The 16903-nt window shown below is 47.5% G+C and overlaps 1 protein-coding gene across 1 annotated transcript in view; it reads left to right on the plus strand.

Annotated features, from left to right (window-relative positions):
- ATG2B (autophagy related 2B) overlaps positions 1-16903 on the plus strand; it is an 88143-nt gene that overhangs the window by 53604 nt on the left and 17636 nt on the right. The window contains exons 32-35 of the mRNA XM_069735510.1: positions 218-447; positions 624-732; positions 1103-1297; positions 2121-2222. Coding sequence (XP_069591611.1) covers positions 218-447; positions 624-732; positions 1103-1297; positions 2121-2222 — 636 coding nt within the window. The remainder of the gene's footprint in view (positions 1-217; positions 448-623; positions 733-1102; positions 1298-2120; positions 2223-16903) is intronic.

The raw sequence follows: 16903 nt of genomic DNA on the forward strand, positions 1-16903 counted from the left end.
GGACTCTCTGTGCTCCTGCCATCTAACACTCATCAGTGTCCGGGTTACTCTTGGCATCACTGATTGGCTGACCGCAGCAGGGCATATCCTATCACAATGCTCCTTGCAAAGTCCTTTTTAGCTGGATGACGCGCACCACAACCTCTTTCACTTTCCTTCCAAATTCTGTAAGCCTGAGCCGCTCCGATCGTCCATGTGATATCGCTCCGTGTTTCAGGATAAGAACGAGGAGCCATCGGTGAAGAAACTCGTTGATGACGACATCGTGATTAAGGAGGACTATTTTTGCTCTCCTGGGAGAAAGTCTGACACCAGTAAAGCCCCCCTACACTTTCCAGTCCCGGTGGTCCGATATGTGGTAAAAGAAGTCTCCCTAGTATGGCATCTGTATGGGGGTAAAGACTTTGGGAATGCTGCATCTTGTAGTTCCCCTACTAAACATTACATGTAAGTATTTTGGGTGCAGTTGTTTTTTTTTGTTTTTTTTGTTTTTTTTTTAAGTTCCATAGAGACCATAGAATTATTAGTTGGGGAGGTGGAAACTACCGCAAAACAGTGACTCTGCATCGCTGACAGTATTAGTCCTTGTGCCATAATGGAAGCATTGATTGATTTGTGCTCAGGAGTCCGCACAGCTCGCCATCGAGTACTCCGACCAGGAGGAACAGCAGCGTGGTCCGCGGGGGCCGGGGGAGAAATCAAGACTTATTGATGGAGATCCAGCTGACCAAGGTACGGCAGTGTGTGCATACAGGGGCTTCGTCAAGTCTGAGTTCTCCTGCATGCTGGGAGTTGTAGTACTGCAGCAGACAAGTTCTGCTTTAATGTAAACTCTGCTGCTCAGGTTTCTCCTGATCTAAGAGTAGAGTTAGGAAAAACTGATTTTCTCTGCCGCAGTCTGGCATCCAGACCAATCCCCAATCCTGCGGCCAGCGTCTTTGCCCCATCTGGCATCCACTAGCCCTGGTGTGAAGTCACCGTGCTGCCTGGGAGAAGCGGCTAGGACCAGGCCAGTGCAGATCTATCGTGCTCCGCTCCAGCCAAGAGGCGCCATTCTCAGGACTTTTTGTCTTTTTTAACAATGATCCTTTTTTGTGTCCAGGTTAAGTTCCAGCATGAAGTTTACCCGCAGGCTGACGAGATGGCCGAGTGCACGCTGTCTGAACAGCCGGTGTCACGCCAGGTGTTCATCGTCCAGGACCTGGAGATCCGCGACCGCCTGGCCTCGTCTCAGATGAATAAGTTCCTCCACCTGTACAGCAGTAAGGAGATGCCAAGGAAGGCACACTCCAACATGGTAAGACCGCCACGACAGATCGCTGGCATGTGCTGTCACTATATGGTCTTCCTGGACCCCCGCTGAGGATGAAGGGGCTGCACTACCCCCACATGTTGGGGGCACAAACTTTGATGCAGCATCTGCTATAACCACACACACTGCATCGGTCCCGGGTCTCTGCGCTTTCCTCCTGTCCTGATGCAGTGGGTCTGTACAGTTTCAGTCTTACTGGTCTATATGGTGGAATTATGAAGCCTGCAGGGTGATGGGGTTACAGACTGAGCACATGACTGGTAATGGGCGAGCGATACTGATCTTGGGGGAATCGCTACAGAGGAAGCAGTGACATCTGTGTCATATACATTGCCCCTGTCTGTGACATAGTGCAGACTAACCGCCATATGCGGAGGCGGTATCCTTGTTTATCTCCAGATTCCATACAGCCGGCGGCCGTGCGAGGGGCCCGTGACCATAAGAGGGGCCTTATATCCGTCCTTTTAGTCCACTTCTAGGAACTCGCCAGGGTGTGACTGCACTTACTGATGGGGCTGCCGAGCTGCACTCCCCCCACACAGCAGTAATGATTATACATGAATAAATGCCCGCCTGACACTCTCCGGCAGCTCCTAGCAGGCACGTGCCACCGCCGCCCATTGGTGCCCACATAGACAGACAGCTCCCGGCTTCAGTCTGTCCATCACGGCCTGGATTGCCCCCTGATGTAAGACCTTTGCACCGTCTCGCTGTGCTCTGTATCGCTCCAGTCTTGGAGCAGCGGATCGGCTTTGTTACATTGTTCTTTCCAGAAAACCCAGGTTCCATTTCTGTCTTCTTTCCTCAGCTGACAGTCAAAGCCTTACATGTCCGACCCGAGTCTTCCCACTCCCCACAGGAATGTTGTCTGCGGGTGACGCTCCTGCCGCTGCGCCTCAACATCGACCAGGTAACCAGGATGTAACTCAGGATCAGTAATGTATGTACACAGCGACCTCACCAGCAGAATAGTGAGTGCAGCTCTGGAGTATAATACAGCATGTAACTCAGGATCAGTAATGTAATATATGTACACAGTGACTGCACCAGCAGAATAGTGAGTGCAGCTCTGGAGTATAATACAGGATGTAACTCAGGATCAGTAATATAATGTATGCAGGGGCGGACACTAACAGCTTGGGGCCCCTGTGCAAGAAATGTCTGGGCCCCCCTCCTTGTCTCCTTTATTATGTATAATGCTGTCTCTTATTACTCGATGCCCTCTCTTGCTATGTACAGCACCGTCCCTTACATATCGGATTATATAGAGCCCTGTCTTTATTACATACCCTCCTCTCTTGTTAGATATATAATGCAATGACTGCTGATGGAGCATGGGAAAGCTTCTTTTCTAATGGAGGGGATAATGGGCTGGTCGTCTGGTCACCGGCTCCTCCATCAGCAGTCATTTTATATCTAACAAGAGGGGACTATATAATAACAGATGAAGCTGTGAATAACAAGAATACCCTATGTAAGACACAGCACTGTACAGAACAGCAGAGGAAGCTATATAATAATGGATGGCACCATATATAACTAGAGGATGGTACGTAATGAGGGACAGTGTTATGCATAATAAAAGAGGAAACTATGTAACTAAGGACTGTGCTATACATAAGTGAGTACACTATATACTAAGGGACTGTGCTATACATAATAAGTGAGTACACTATATACTAAGGGACTGTGCTATACATAATAAGTGAGTACACTATATATTAAGTGAGTGTGCTATACATAATAAGGCTACATCCCTGTATCTGTATGCAGTGTCTGTATCTGTATGCAGGGTTTGTGTGCTGCCTGCTCTTAGACGCATTGAGCATGTTCTATTCTAATCCTCAAAATCGCATCAGAACAAAATATTTCAGATCTGTGATTTTCATGTATGAGTGAATGGACCTAGAAAACGGAGTCCGTGTGCCGTCCAATAAAAAAACCTGGAAGCACACGGACTTTTCACCCAAATGTGAGAATGTAGAATAAGAGATATTACAGATAACATCACCCCATGTCACACAGTGCAGATACAGAATAATATTTACATCCAGGCACTTACCGCTGACATCACGTCTGATTAGAGCCGCCTTCTCCTGTTTGTTCTCATCTGGTCAGACCTTCATGACGACATCTCCCAGCCATGACTCGTCTTGTCACGATGATCATCGCAGCCCTGAAAATAACAAGGTCACATACATTGTATATATACATGTGTCTCCCCACGAATACAGATATGTACCCCACCATTAATATACGATTAGCCATGCACCATTAAAAATATAACGTGATAAGCAGCACTGTGCCCCAGTAACTATAACCGACTCCCAATAATATAAATTTATTCAGTCTGTGACTCTGCCCAATTACCTGTAAGGCTATGTGCACACGGAAAATATGGAAGGTTTCTCATTACAAGCGAAGTGAATGAGATCCCTGAAGTCTTCTGCACACGTTGCTTATTTTTGCCTTGCAGATTTGCAGAAATTTCAAATCTGCATAATGTCAATTCTTTTTTAAATTCGTTTATTAAATCACATAAATCAAATATACATACATAGTTCACAAGTTCCCAGGTCAGTGCAATTACATTTTGATAGTAGTTTCATTGACAGAAATCTTAATACACCGATCGGGCTATATAAACTCAAAGTATTATAGTATGCCTTATACACTAAGAATCCTAAAACTAAACTATTTACTGCCAAAACAAAACCTTCTCCACCACATTAACAGAATAACGTTGAAGCTCGACGTGAACAACACTGTTTCTCAAACCTTAACATATTGAATCTAAGCCCTCAACCACGTGATGACATGGTGAGGTACGATGAGTTCCACAAATCCCAGATTTTATTACATTTCTCCAAACAACCTCTATTCTGATATAAAGTACGTTCATAAGGCACAATTAGATTTACTTGCTCTATCCAGGCCCTAAGTGATGGATGTGTGGTGCCCATCCAACGCAAAGCGATTAACTTTCTTGCCAGGAAAAGTGTCTCTCTCAAGAAAATTAGAACATGATGGTCCCACATCTCCTCCTCCAATACCCCAAATAAGCACACTAATGGAGTCACGGGAACGGGAATATGTATAAGGGAGGACAACAACGAGGTTACCTCTTCCCAATAAGAAAGAATAACTGGACAATCCCATATCATGTGTATGAAATCTGCCTCCCCCATATGACATCTGAGGCATTCCGAAGACCGGGACCACCCAATTTTAAATAGCCGTAACGGGGTTAAATATGATTGATGTAGTATGTATAACTGTATCATTTTATTGTTAGCCGAGGGGGACACCTTGGTTGGGGACTCAAGGACCATTTCCCAGTCCTCGCCCTGAAGATCAGGCACCAGGACCCTCCACTTCTCCCTGGCCGGCAACAAAGCAGCATCGGCACCCACGGATAACATATAAGTATATAATGCAGAGATAAGACCGCGGGGCCCCTGTGACTTAAGGATCCCTATCAGCGGGAAGGAGGATATTGCTTGCGTCCCTTCCACGCTACGAATATGCGACTGAATCGCCGATCTAAGTTGGAGATAGCGAAAGAATTGAGGCCTTGGTATATTATACCTAAGTTGTAGTTGTTCAAAGGACATCAGGGCATCCCGATCATAAAGATCATCAAGCGACGAAACACCGTGTGATATCCAGAATTGAGCAGACGGGTGATTTAATAATCTCGGGAAATATTCATTATCCCATAGGGGCATTTCGGCTACAAATACCATCAAAGTGAATTACCCTTTTCACCTGCCGCCAAATTAGCCTCGCTAACCGTAGTAATGGTAGTAATCTAGGAATAGATGGTTTGTTTATTTCCAAGAAACCCAATGGACAAACAATCCTGGCAGCATGGGCCAAATGGCTCTCTGAACTCGGCAGACATCCCCCAGGCATCCATTCTCCCAGAGCTCTAAGCTGTCCAGCTAAATAATATAAAAAAAAATCCGGCAACGCTGCCCCCCCCATTTGCCTAGACCTGTGTAAAGTAGATAATTTAAGTTTGGGTCTAGCCTTTCCCCAGATAAAGGATGTAGCCAATGAATTTAAGTTTGAAAAAAAGGATTTGGGGACCGGTACTGGACTATGTTGGAGGGAGTAGTTAAGCTTCGGGAGAAGTATCATTTTTATCAAATTTATGCGACCTGAGACAGATAAAGGTAGTCTACCCCACATAGCGAATTTGTGTTTAACAAAGTCCAATAACGGGAGAACATTAAACTGTAGATCAAGTCTACTGTATTTTGTTATGATTATTCCCGGGTATTTAAAGCTAGACCCAACTGGTAACGGGGATAACATATCAAGGTGTGCAACTAAATTATGAGAAAGAGGCATCAAGGCAGATTTATCCCAGTTAATGTGTAGTCCCGAATGTCTGCCAAATCTCTCTATAACGGCAATCACATGTGGTAGAGTCTCTTCCACCTCATCCATAAACACCACCATATCGTCTGCATATAGACCAATAGTATCCGTGCGATCTGCTATTGTGATGCCCCTAATAGATGATGTGGACCTCACACGAATTGCTAGTGCCTCTATCGCAAGGGCGAATAAGGCCGGAGAGAGAGGACATCCCTGACGAGTCCCTCTTTTTAAGGAGAATGATGCAGAAATAGAGTTATTAATAATTATCCGGGCTTTCGGTTTCAAATATAATGCGGCTATCCATTTTTGGAATTTAGGACCAAAGTGATATCGTTGTAGACATGCAGACAGGAAAGGCCACTCAAGAGAATCAAAAGCCTAGCCGCGTCCAGCGAGGCCATGGCCCATCTATTCCCAGGTACCAACGTGCTATATTGAGCTATTGATTGAACCCTCCTGATGTTGATAGAGGTGCTCTTACCTGGCATAAAACCCGTCTGGTCTGGGTGTATAATATCCAGTATTACCGTATTTAACCTAGTAGCTAGAATTTTAGTGAAGATCTTATAATCCACATTAACTAATGAAATCGGACGATAAGATCCACATTCCAGGGGGTCCTTCCCTTCTTTCTTTAAAACTATAATGTTTGCCTCATAATAGGAATCTGTCAAGGAAACACCTTCCCAAATCCCCTGAAAGACCTTCAAGAGGAATGGTGCCAGAATATCTTGATATTTCCTATACATCTCTATGGGGAAACCATCCGGGCCAGGCGCTTTACCGGAGGCCATATCTGTTATGGCCCTATTTATCTCATCAAGAGTAAAGTCTGCGTCCAAAAAAGCTTGCTGTATAGCAGTCAGTGTAGGGAATTCTATGTCCGATAAATAGTTTAGGCATTCCAAGGTATCTGAATCCCCTTTGGAACTATATAGCTCTTTATAGATAATGTCAATTCTTGCAGCGTATTTCACTCGAACTAATGAGTGGGGGAAAATACTTAACAAAAGCATGGCAAAAATGTTGCCAAAAAATAAATGTTTTATGCAGCGTCCTTCCTGCCAACACATTAGAACATGTAGCAGAATTTTCTCCTGCAAATCCTGAACGTGTGCACATAGCCTTAGTCCCTGTCCTGTGCTCCCCATTCATTGTAAGTCCTTTATAGCATCATAATTAATTTGGGGGTGGGAGAAGACATTATCAGGTACTGGAAGTACAAAATCTGGAGAGCAAATAAAGCGCAAATAGGGTCCTAACTGGTTAAGATCATTTGGTGCATCGGGGAGAGGTACGCTCACCTTGTCTTGTTGCAACTAAGAAACATGTAAAAAGCATGGATCAGCTGCTGCAGGACACAGGTCCAGAGACTGAAGGTAATGGTGAAACCGGGTGTATGCATCCTCCACCACCTCCCAATTTATTACAAGTCCCCTGACAGTCTTCTCCCACCTTTTAGTTCATTATAAAGTGTCCTATGTACCTTATCACCTTCTCTCCCCAATAAATGTTAAGTCCTCAATAGCATCACAATGAATTGTGAGATGTGGGAGGACGCTATTGGGGGATTAGCACCCTCCTCTACTACCAAATTCATTTCACATACATATCTTATGTCCTTCTCCCCCTCCTCCTGTTCATCAGTCCATTGTAAGTCTACCTTACTCCCACACCAATCACCCACATCCATCATTGTTCTCTCCACCACCTCCATCATTGTCTTCTTCACCACCCCAATCATTGTTCTCCCCACCAACTCATCATTGCACTCTCCCAAAGCCCATTGTTCTCCCCCACCACTCCCATTATTGTCCTCTCCCCCACCCCATCATTGCCCTCCCCATCACCTCCATCATTGTTTTCTACCCCACCACCCCCATCATTTTTCTGTCCCACCACCTCCATCTTTTCCCTCTCCAACAACCTAATCATTGTTCTCCCCACCACTCCATCATCATACCCTCCACCACCCTCATCGTTGCCCTTTCCACCTACAGCATTGCCTTCACCCCCATCAATGCCCTTTCCACCACCTCCATCATTGCCTTCTTCCCCATCACTACCATCATTGTCCTTTCCACTACCCCCATCATTGCCCTCTCCAACACACACACACACACACACACACACACTACCACTCGCCTCTCTGCACGTTTGCCACAGAATCACCGTTGCCGGCAGCTTCCTCTGTGGCACAGCCACGCACTGAATGATGACGTTATCCAGCCCGCTGCTGTGTGAGACATGAAACTGAGCACAGATCCCTGCAGCTCCGCCACACATGAGGGCAATCTGATTAGAGAAACGGTCCAGATTGTCCTCATTGTTAGCCCCCATCCACCTCCTGACTCCGTTGTAGCCGCATCGGCCGCACATGCTGTGTGTCTGCCCCTGAATGTATGTATACAGTGACTTCACCAGCAGAATAGTGTGTGCAGCTCTGGAGTATAATACAGGATGTATACAGTGACTTCTCAGGCTCTTTGCTTTTATGTGGATTATGTACACTGCGTGCAGAATTATTAGGCAAGTTGTATTTTTTATCACATGATACTTTTTATACATGTTGTCCTTCTCCAAGCTGTTCAGGCTTTATAACCATCTACCAATTAAGTAAATCAGATGATGTGCATCTCTGTAATGAGGAGGGGTGTTGTCTAATGACATCAAAACCCTATATAAGGTGTGCTTAATTATTAGGCAACTTCCTTTCCTTTGGCAAAATGGGTCATAAGAGATTTGACGAGCTCTGAAAAGTCCAGAATTGTGAGATGTCTTGCAGAGGGAGGCAGCAGTCTTGAAATTGCCAATCAAGCGTTTCATGGCAAATAGCCAAAAGGGTCGCAAGAAGCGTGTGGGCAAAAAAGGCGCAAAATAACTGCCCATAAATTGAGGAAAATCAAGCGTGAAGCTGCCAAGATGCCATTTGCCACCAGTTTTGCCATATTTCTGAGCTGCAACGTTACTGGAGTAACAAAAAGCACAAGGTGTGCGATACTCGGGGACATGCCCAAGGTAAGGAAGGCTGAAAAACGACCACCTGTGAACAAGAAACAGAAGATAAAACTTCAAGACTGGGCCAAGAAATCTTAAGACTGACTTTTGAAAGGTTTTATGGACTGATGAAATGAGTGACTCTTGATGGGCCAGAGGCTGGATCAGTAAAGGGCAGAGAGCTCCACTCCAACTCCAGCAAGGTGGAGGTGGGGTACTGGTATGGGCTGGGATCATCAAAGATGAACTTGTGGGGCCTTTTCGGGTTGAGGATGGAGTGAAGCTCAACTCCCAAACCTACTGCCAGTTTCTCGAAGACAACTTCTTCAAGTAGTGGTACAGGAAGAAGTTGGTATCGTTCAAGAAAAACATCATTTTCATGCAGGACAATGCTCCATCACATGCCTCCAACTACTCCACAGGGTGGCTGGCCAGTAAAGGTCTCAAAGAAGAAAAAATGACATGGCCCCCTTGTTCACCTGATCTGAACCCCATAGAGAACCTGTGGTCCCTCATAAAATGTGAGATCTACAGGAAGGGAAAACAGTACACCTCTCCGAACAGTGTCGGGGAGGCTGTGGTGGCTGCTGCACGCAATGTTCATCGTAAACAGATCAAGCAACGCGCCTCCCTATCAACCTCTTGGAAATCAGAGCCATCTTCCTAGCCCTCATCTGCTGGGAGTCTCTCCTTTCAGGGAAACCGGTCCGCATTCAGTCGGACAACGCCACGGCCGTGGCTTACATAAACCATCAGGGAGGGACTCTCAGCGCACAAGTCATGGCGGAAGTGGCAAAAATTCTGCGTTGGGCGAGAATCACGTTCCCTCTCTGTCAGCCGTCCAGGGGTGGACAATTGGGAAGCCAACTTTCTCAGTCGCCAGGGCATCGTGGCGGGCGAGTGGTCTCTTCTCCCCTCAATCTTCAGCCAGATTTGCCAGCGGTGGGGCGTCCCAGACGTCGACTTGATGGCCTCCCAGGCAAACCACAAGGTTCCCCAGTACGTCTCCAGATCTCGGGATCCGATGGCCGTCGGATGCGACGCACTTGTGATTCCGTGGACTCAGTTCCAGATGCCCTATCTGTTCCCACCCCTCCTCTTGATCCCAAGGGTCGTAAAAAAGATCAAGACAGAAGGGGTCCCCGTACGCTTTGTAGCTCCAGATTGGCCTTGCAGGGCCTGGTATGCGGAACTGGTGAACATGCTATCGGACGTTCCGTGGAGGCTTCCGGATCGTCCGGACCTTCTTTAGCAGGGGCCCCTCTTCCACCCGAATTCTCGGTCTCTGAATTTAATGGTATGGCCGTTGAGGCCGCGGTCCTGAAGGACGCGCTTTTTTTCTCATAGCGTCATCCAGACTATGTTAAGGGCGAGAAAACCGGCTTCCTCACGTATTTATAACAGGTGTTGGAAGGCCTTTTTCTGGTGGTGTCAGGACAACAATCTGTTTCCTATGACCTTTTCCCCTCCATATTTTCTCAGTTTCCTTCAAGCGGGTCTAGATTCGGGTCTTTCCCTTAGCACCTTGAAGGGTCAGATTTCCGCTCTGTCCGTTCTTTTTCAAAGAGACCTGGCCTCCCTGCCTCAGGTGCGGACCTTCATCAAGGGGGTCGCTCATATAGCTCCCCCTTATCTTCCTCCTGTCGAGCCTTGGGACCTCAACCTCGTTTTGGACGCCCTCCAGCGTGCGCCCTTTGAACCGATTCAGGACATTTCCTTCTCGTTTGTATCCTGGAAGATGGCCTTTTTGGTCGCCATCACCTCCATTAGAAGAGTGTCGGAGCTGGCGGCCTTATCCTGTCGTTCTCCCTTTCTAGTCCTGCATCAGGACAAAGTGGTTCTTCGTCCGGTTCCTCCCTTTCTACCAAAGGTGGTATTGGCTTTTCACATCAATGAGGACATTGTCCTCCGTTCCTTGTGCCCTTCCCCGCTTCATCCCTTGGAGAAATCTCTTCACAAGTTTGATGTGGTCAGGGCTATCCGAATTTATCTCGCCAGAACTGCCTCTTTTCGTCAGGCCGATTCTATGTTCATCGTCTCGGAAGGGTGGCGAAAGGGGCTCCCCGCCTCCAAGTCCACAATTGCTTGTTGGATCTGTTCGGCGGTTCTGGAGTCATACAGTGTTCAAGACGAACGGCCTCCGTCGGGAGTGAGGGCTCACTCTACCCGGGCTGTGGGAGCTTCCTGGGCAGTTCGTCACCAAGCTTCAGTCTCGCAGGTTTGCAAGGCCGCAACGTGGTCATCCATTCACACCTTTGTCAAATTCTACAAGGTGCATACTCGGGCTTCTGCGGATGCGAGCCTGGGTAGGAGGATACTGCGGCGGCGGTTTCTGACCGGCCAACCTAACTCCTCTTTTTCTGCAGAATATCCCGCCCTAGGGACTGCTTTTGGACGTCCCATGGTTACCTGTGTCCCCCAATGAGGCGAGAAAGAAAGAGGGATTTTTGGTTCTTACAGTAAAATCTCTTTCTTGGAGCCTTCATTGGGGGACATAGCACCCTCCCTTGAAGTTGTACCGTGTTGGCTAACGTGCCGTTGTTGTGGGTTGGTACATAGGTTGAGTTTTATGTTACCTGTTCCTACTACTGCTTTTGCACCAACTGAGTTGCCTGGTGCCTGTCGGAGGGTGTATACTGCCGGGGAGGAGCTACTTCTTTATTTGCATAGTGTCAGCCTCCTAGTGACAGCAGCATACACCCATGGTTTTTTTTTATCAGATAAATTTTTATTGAACATAATAAATGTTATCTATTCATACAACAAAGTGCATTTGTGTTTTTCATTTTAACAAGAAAATATACCCCTTCTCCCCCCTCCCTCCTTCAGATAACCAACCCCAACTTTCCCCCCTCCTCCCCAAGAAGATCATTTTTATTACAGACAAATTGTATTATTAACATTATTTACCACAACCTCTTAATCATTCCCATTTAGCCATGGCTGCCATAGCTTTTGAAAAATACACCCATGGTTACCTGTGTCCCCCAATGAAGGCTCCAAGAAAGAGATTTTACTGTAAGAACCAAAAATCCCTCTTTTTGGGGGTTTTGTTTTTGCATGTTAGAAATCTTTATTTCTAAATTTTGTGCAGTTATATTGGTTTACCTGGTGAAAATAAACAAGTCAGATGGGAATATATTTGTTTTTTATTAAGTTGCCTAATAATTCTGCACAGTAATAATTACCTGCACAAACAGATATCCTCCTAAGAGAGCCAAATCTAAAAAAAACCACTCCAACTTCTAAAAATAAGCTTTGATATTTGAGTCTTTTGGGTTGATTGAGAACATAGTTGTTGATCAAAAATAAAAATAATCCTCTAAAATACAACTTGCCTAATAATTCTGCACGCAGTGTATTATAAGTAACTTTTTTTTCCCTTCACCCATGATGGCACACCTGAGAGAGAGAGAGATCCGCCCAGCCAGGACAGGAAACTGAAAATAAAGGGGTGGTACCTCTCCCTCGCTTCAGTTGGGTTTCCTGTCCTGACCCTCATGCTGGAAATGGCAGTTGAAAGACCTTTCTTTATCCACTCACCCACGCCTGTCCTGGCACTGGAAGAACAGGCAGAGAGCTTGTATGCCGGCCTTCAGGTGGTGGAAGCGCCATCCATGGGTCCGGTGGGGCCTTGACTCACGCGCAGGTATAGGGCGGTGCAGTCAGGGGTCCTGTGACTCTTCTGCGGCCGCCGCGCCACTCTCCCTCCTCTGCTTGCTGTCCACTGCTCCATAGTGAGCCGGGCTTCCGGGGAGCGCGCTGCTGATGTTGCACGCTGGGAATGGGCGCGCCCGCATGACGTCAGTGGGTGTGCACCAGAACCAAGATGGTGGCGCCCATGGCGAAAATGCCGGTCAGGGCATGTGGATTCTGTACGCATCCCGGCGGAAGGGGTGAGGGCATAGATGGGCGGCAGAAAGCAGTGGATCCCTCTTAGAAGGGGGGGATGACCACAGAAGAGGCGCTCGTATCCGAAGCTCCCCATTATGGAGAAATGTGGTGGACAGCAGAAGCTCTCACCAGGTTCCATGCCTAGTCACCAGCTGGGGCGCACTGAGGAGCAGTCGCTCGACTGGCAGCCGTCCCGTCCAGAGGTCGCTGGACTACTTCGTATTCAGGAGGGACGTTGTTCGTACCCCTGATCAACCTCCGAATCCGGTACCCTTGATTGACAGTGGGTGGTGAGTGATCTACGACCATGTCATCTTTGTTTTAAAGGTGGGCCATTTTATGCTTTTATCACCAGTGGCTGAGGAAGGCTAGCACCAAAGTAAAGAATAAAGAATGTGCCCTTTGCAAAACCCCACTGGCAGTTCAGTGGCCAAGGATCTATTCGCTGACTGTATACAAAATAACAATACGGGAAGAGACCCCCGACACTTGGCCACAAGCCTTAGGGCCATGATCAGGGTGGAAGTAAAAGGTTCCCTGAAGTCAGCCTTGAAAAAGGGAGGCTGAGGCCTCACAATCCGATGGGGAATATCACGGGGAATCCCATTCTTCCTCCTCCCCATCCTCCTACTCCTCCTCGAACGGTGATGTAGGCGTCCGACCTTGCTTTCCGGCCGATGACACGGATAGACTGGTTAGGGCAGTCAGGTCTACAATGGGCATAAAGGAGGAGAAGACAACTAAATCCTTAGAGGATGTTATGTTTGGGGGCCTGGAGGAAAAAGGAAGCGCACCTTTCCAGTAAATTCTAGGGTAAAAGTGCTTATAGAAAAGGAGTGGAAGAAGCCAGAGAAGTCTGGTAGCCTCCCCTCGTCTTCCAAAAGTAGATACCCCTTTAAGGAAAGGGACTCTGAGAGTTGGGTTAAAATCCCTGAGATCGATGGGGCAGTGGCTATGTCCTCTAAAAAAAAATTGTCCCTGCCTCTAGAGGACTCCGGCATGCTAAGAGATCCATTAGACAAAAAATCATATGGATCCCTGAGGCACACCTGGGAGGCAGCCGCAGGGGGTCTGAAATCGGCAATAGCCGGGACTTGTACTACCCGCTCCCTTATGGTCTGGCTGTAGCAGATAGAGGAACAGCTGAGAGGTAAGGTTCCAAGAGAGGAGATCTTGGCCAATATGACTCTGGTGCAAGGGGCAGCGGCCTTCCTAGCAGACTCCTCAGCAGATTCGTTAAGGCTGGCTGCTGGTGCGGCATACCTATCCAATGCGGCTAGACGGCCTTGTGGCTAAAAGGGTGTCCGGGTGACCTGCCTTTGAAAAATAGACTCTGCTCCATTCTGTGTGTCGGTCAGTTTCTCTTTGGTCAGAAGCTGGAGGACATCTTGGAGAAGATGGGGGATAAAAAGAAGGGGTTTCACCATTTCCTGGGGGAGACCATGCAACCTTCTTTAAGGAGGAGAAAATTTAAAGAGGTCGTTCCCCTGGAGAAAAGAAGAGCTGGGACTTCAAAGACAGAAAGTGGTCGAGTTATATGTTTAGAGGACCCTCTACATCGTCAAAAAAGCCCCCCCAATGACGATAGGTCAGAGGTAGGGGGAAGACGCTCTTTCTCCCTGCCTGGGTGAACATCTCCCCCAGTCATTGGGTCCTGAGTGTCATCAGAGACGGCCTAATGATACTTTGTCTGTCCACCCCGACAGACTTTTGTGTTAACACCCCTCAGGAAGTCTCCAGGAGAACAACTAGTCCTGGAGGCGGAAGTTTTGGGACTGGTGCAAAAGCAGGTTCTACGAGAAGTCCCGAGGGAAGAGGAAAGAAGGGGCTTTTATTCCCCCCTCTTTTTGCTACAAAAGCCAAATGGTTCTTTGAGAACTATTGTCAATCTGAGGAAGCTTAACCGGTTGGTTGTGAATTACTCCTTCAAGATGGAGTTGGTAAACACAGCTATAAAGCTATTGTTTCGGGACTGCTTCGTGGCAGTCATAGACTTGAAACATGCCTATTACCACATCCCAATCCATCGGGACCATCAAAAGCTCCTAAGGGTTGCTCTGTATATCCAGGGACAGGTTAGGCACTACCAGTATGCAGCTCTCCCATTCGGTCTGTCAGTAGCTCCAAGGGTGTTTACCAAGGTCATGTCGGAGGTGATGTCCTACCTTCGTTCTCGGGACGGTCTCATCCCGTACCTTTATGACTTCCTTATAGTTGGGAGGTCGGAGGATCACTGTGTAGACCAGGTGAAGGAAGTGACTATGGCCCTAAAGGAGCTAGGCAGGGTGGTAAATGCCCTCAAGTCAAGGCTAGCACCGGAAAAAATACAATCCTTCCTCGGGTTCGTTCTGAACTCCGAGTGCCGGCTTTGTCTCCTACCAGAGAACAAAATAGTCAATAATGGGACTGGCACTGTCAGCAATACAGCAGCCTGTAATGACATTGAGCTTGGTGATGTCCCTGCTAGGATCCCTAACATCCTGTATACCAGCAGTAGGTTGGGCACAATTTCACTTAAGGTAGCTACAGTGGGAGGTCCTGACGGCACAGATCATTGAAAGGACATTTAGAGAGAAAAATACATCTTTCCTTAGTGGTAAGAGATTCCCTGACCTGGTGGACTGTAAGGGAACATTTGGCATCTATGGTCCAGTGGTTGAGGCTGGTAGAGGATGTGATCACGACAGACGCAAGTGGTGGAGCACATCTAAGATTCCACTCAGTGCAGGGAACCTGGTCTTCTCTAGAAGGGGATCAAGGTTCAAACGTAAAGGAACTGTGGATTGTGGAAAGGGCCTTAAGACATTTCTCCCCTTCCTTCAGGGTCGCCATGCCCGGGTCATGTCGGACAATCGTGCGGTGGTGGCTTATATCAACCACCAAGGGGCAACAAGGTGCCAATCCCCTACGGGGGCAGCCAGCATCCTTTTCCAGCTAGCGGAACAACACCTGCTATCTCTCACGGCACTTCACATAAGGGGTATAGAAAACACAAAGGCAGACTACCTGAGTCGCAAGAAACTGAAACAAGGGGAATGGTATCTAAACCCTTGAGTGTTCCAACAAATAGTGCAGGCTTGGGGCAGGCCAGACATAGACCTGTTTGCCAGTTTTTACACAACGGGAAGGTGAAGAACTTCTGCTCGTTAGATCTGAGAGAGAATCCGTTTGCGGTAGATGCCCTTCAAATGCCCCGGGTTTTCCCCGATAGGAATGATTCCAGCGGTCGTGAGGAGGATCAGAGAGGATCGAGCGAGTGTGATTCTCATTGCTCCATTTTGGCCGAGGAGACCATGGTTCTCCCTTCTAAGGTGGATGTCTGTTACCAATCCATGGATTCTACCAGAGATTCCGGACCTACTTACCCAGGGACCAGTGTGCAACTCTCAAGTGAAGTGTGTCAAACAGAAATCAGTCCCAGGAGCGCTGAAGGAAACTCAGACAACATATGTCGTTTGCCATAACGCGTTTCAACGGTAAACACCGTCTTCTTCAGGTGGGAGTTTTTGACACACATTCTTATCCTCCTTTGGAGGTATTCAGCTGGAGCTGCGGTGGTGCTCGACAACTCCCTTTCATCTCCCCTTCCCTGGGTCAATTCCTCTGCGCTCCCCTCTGACTGCTTTCACTTATCTTACTCTCAAGTGAAGGGCTTCCAACTGGCAGCATGGAATTTGAGAGGGTGTTACTGAGTCGACAGGGGTTCTCACCAGGGCTAGTCTCCACCCTGTTGAAGAGTAGGAAACCTATTACATCAAAAATCTATGGTAGAACATGGAAGTTTTTATGGCAACCTTTGGGGGATGATGCTCCGGTAGGGGCTATTTTAGAATTTCTACAGTCGGGATTGCAACTAGGGTTAGCAACTAATACTCTCCAGGTACAGGAGTCGACCTTGGGTGCCTTGTATAATTGCAACCTAGCATCCAATAAGTGGGTGTCACGGTTTATTAAATCCTGTAGTAGATCTAGACCGGTTATAGTTCTGAAAATTCCTCCATGGGATCTGAAACTAGTTTTAGAGGCACTAACTAGGGATCCGTTCGAGCCCTTACAGGAGTTGTCGGCAAAATTCCTCACGATTAAAACGGTGTTGCTAGTGGCCTTAACATCAGCCCGTAGGGTGAGTGATATACAAGCCCTGTCTATTTGCCCCCCATACACAAGTGTTTGAGGACAGGGTCGTTCTAAGGCCAGATCTGGTCTTAGAACGACCATCTCCCCAAAGTAGTTCTTAAATTCCATAGGAGCCAGGAAATCACCTTGCCCTCATTCTGTAATGACCCTAAAAATCCAGGGGAGAAAAAATTC

This window comes from Ranitomeya imitator, chromosome 1 (assembly GCF_032444005.1).
Source record: "Ranitomeya imitator isolate aRanImi1 chromosome 1, aRanImi1.pri, whole genome shotgun sequence".
Lineage (NCBI taxonomy): Eukaryota > Metazoa > Chordata > Amphibia > Anura > Dendrobatidae > Ranitomeya > Ranitomeya imitator.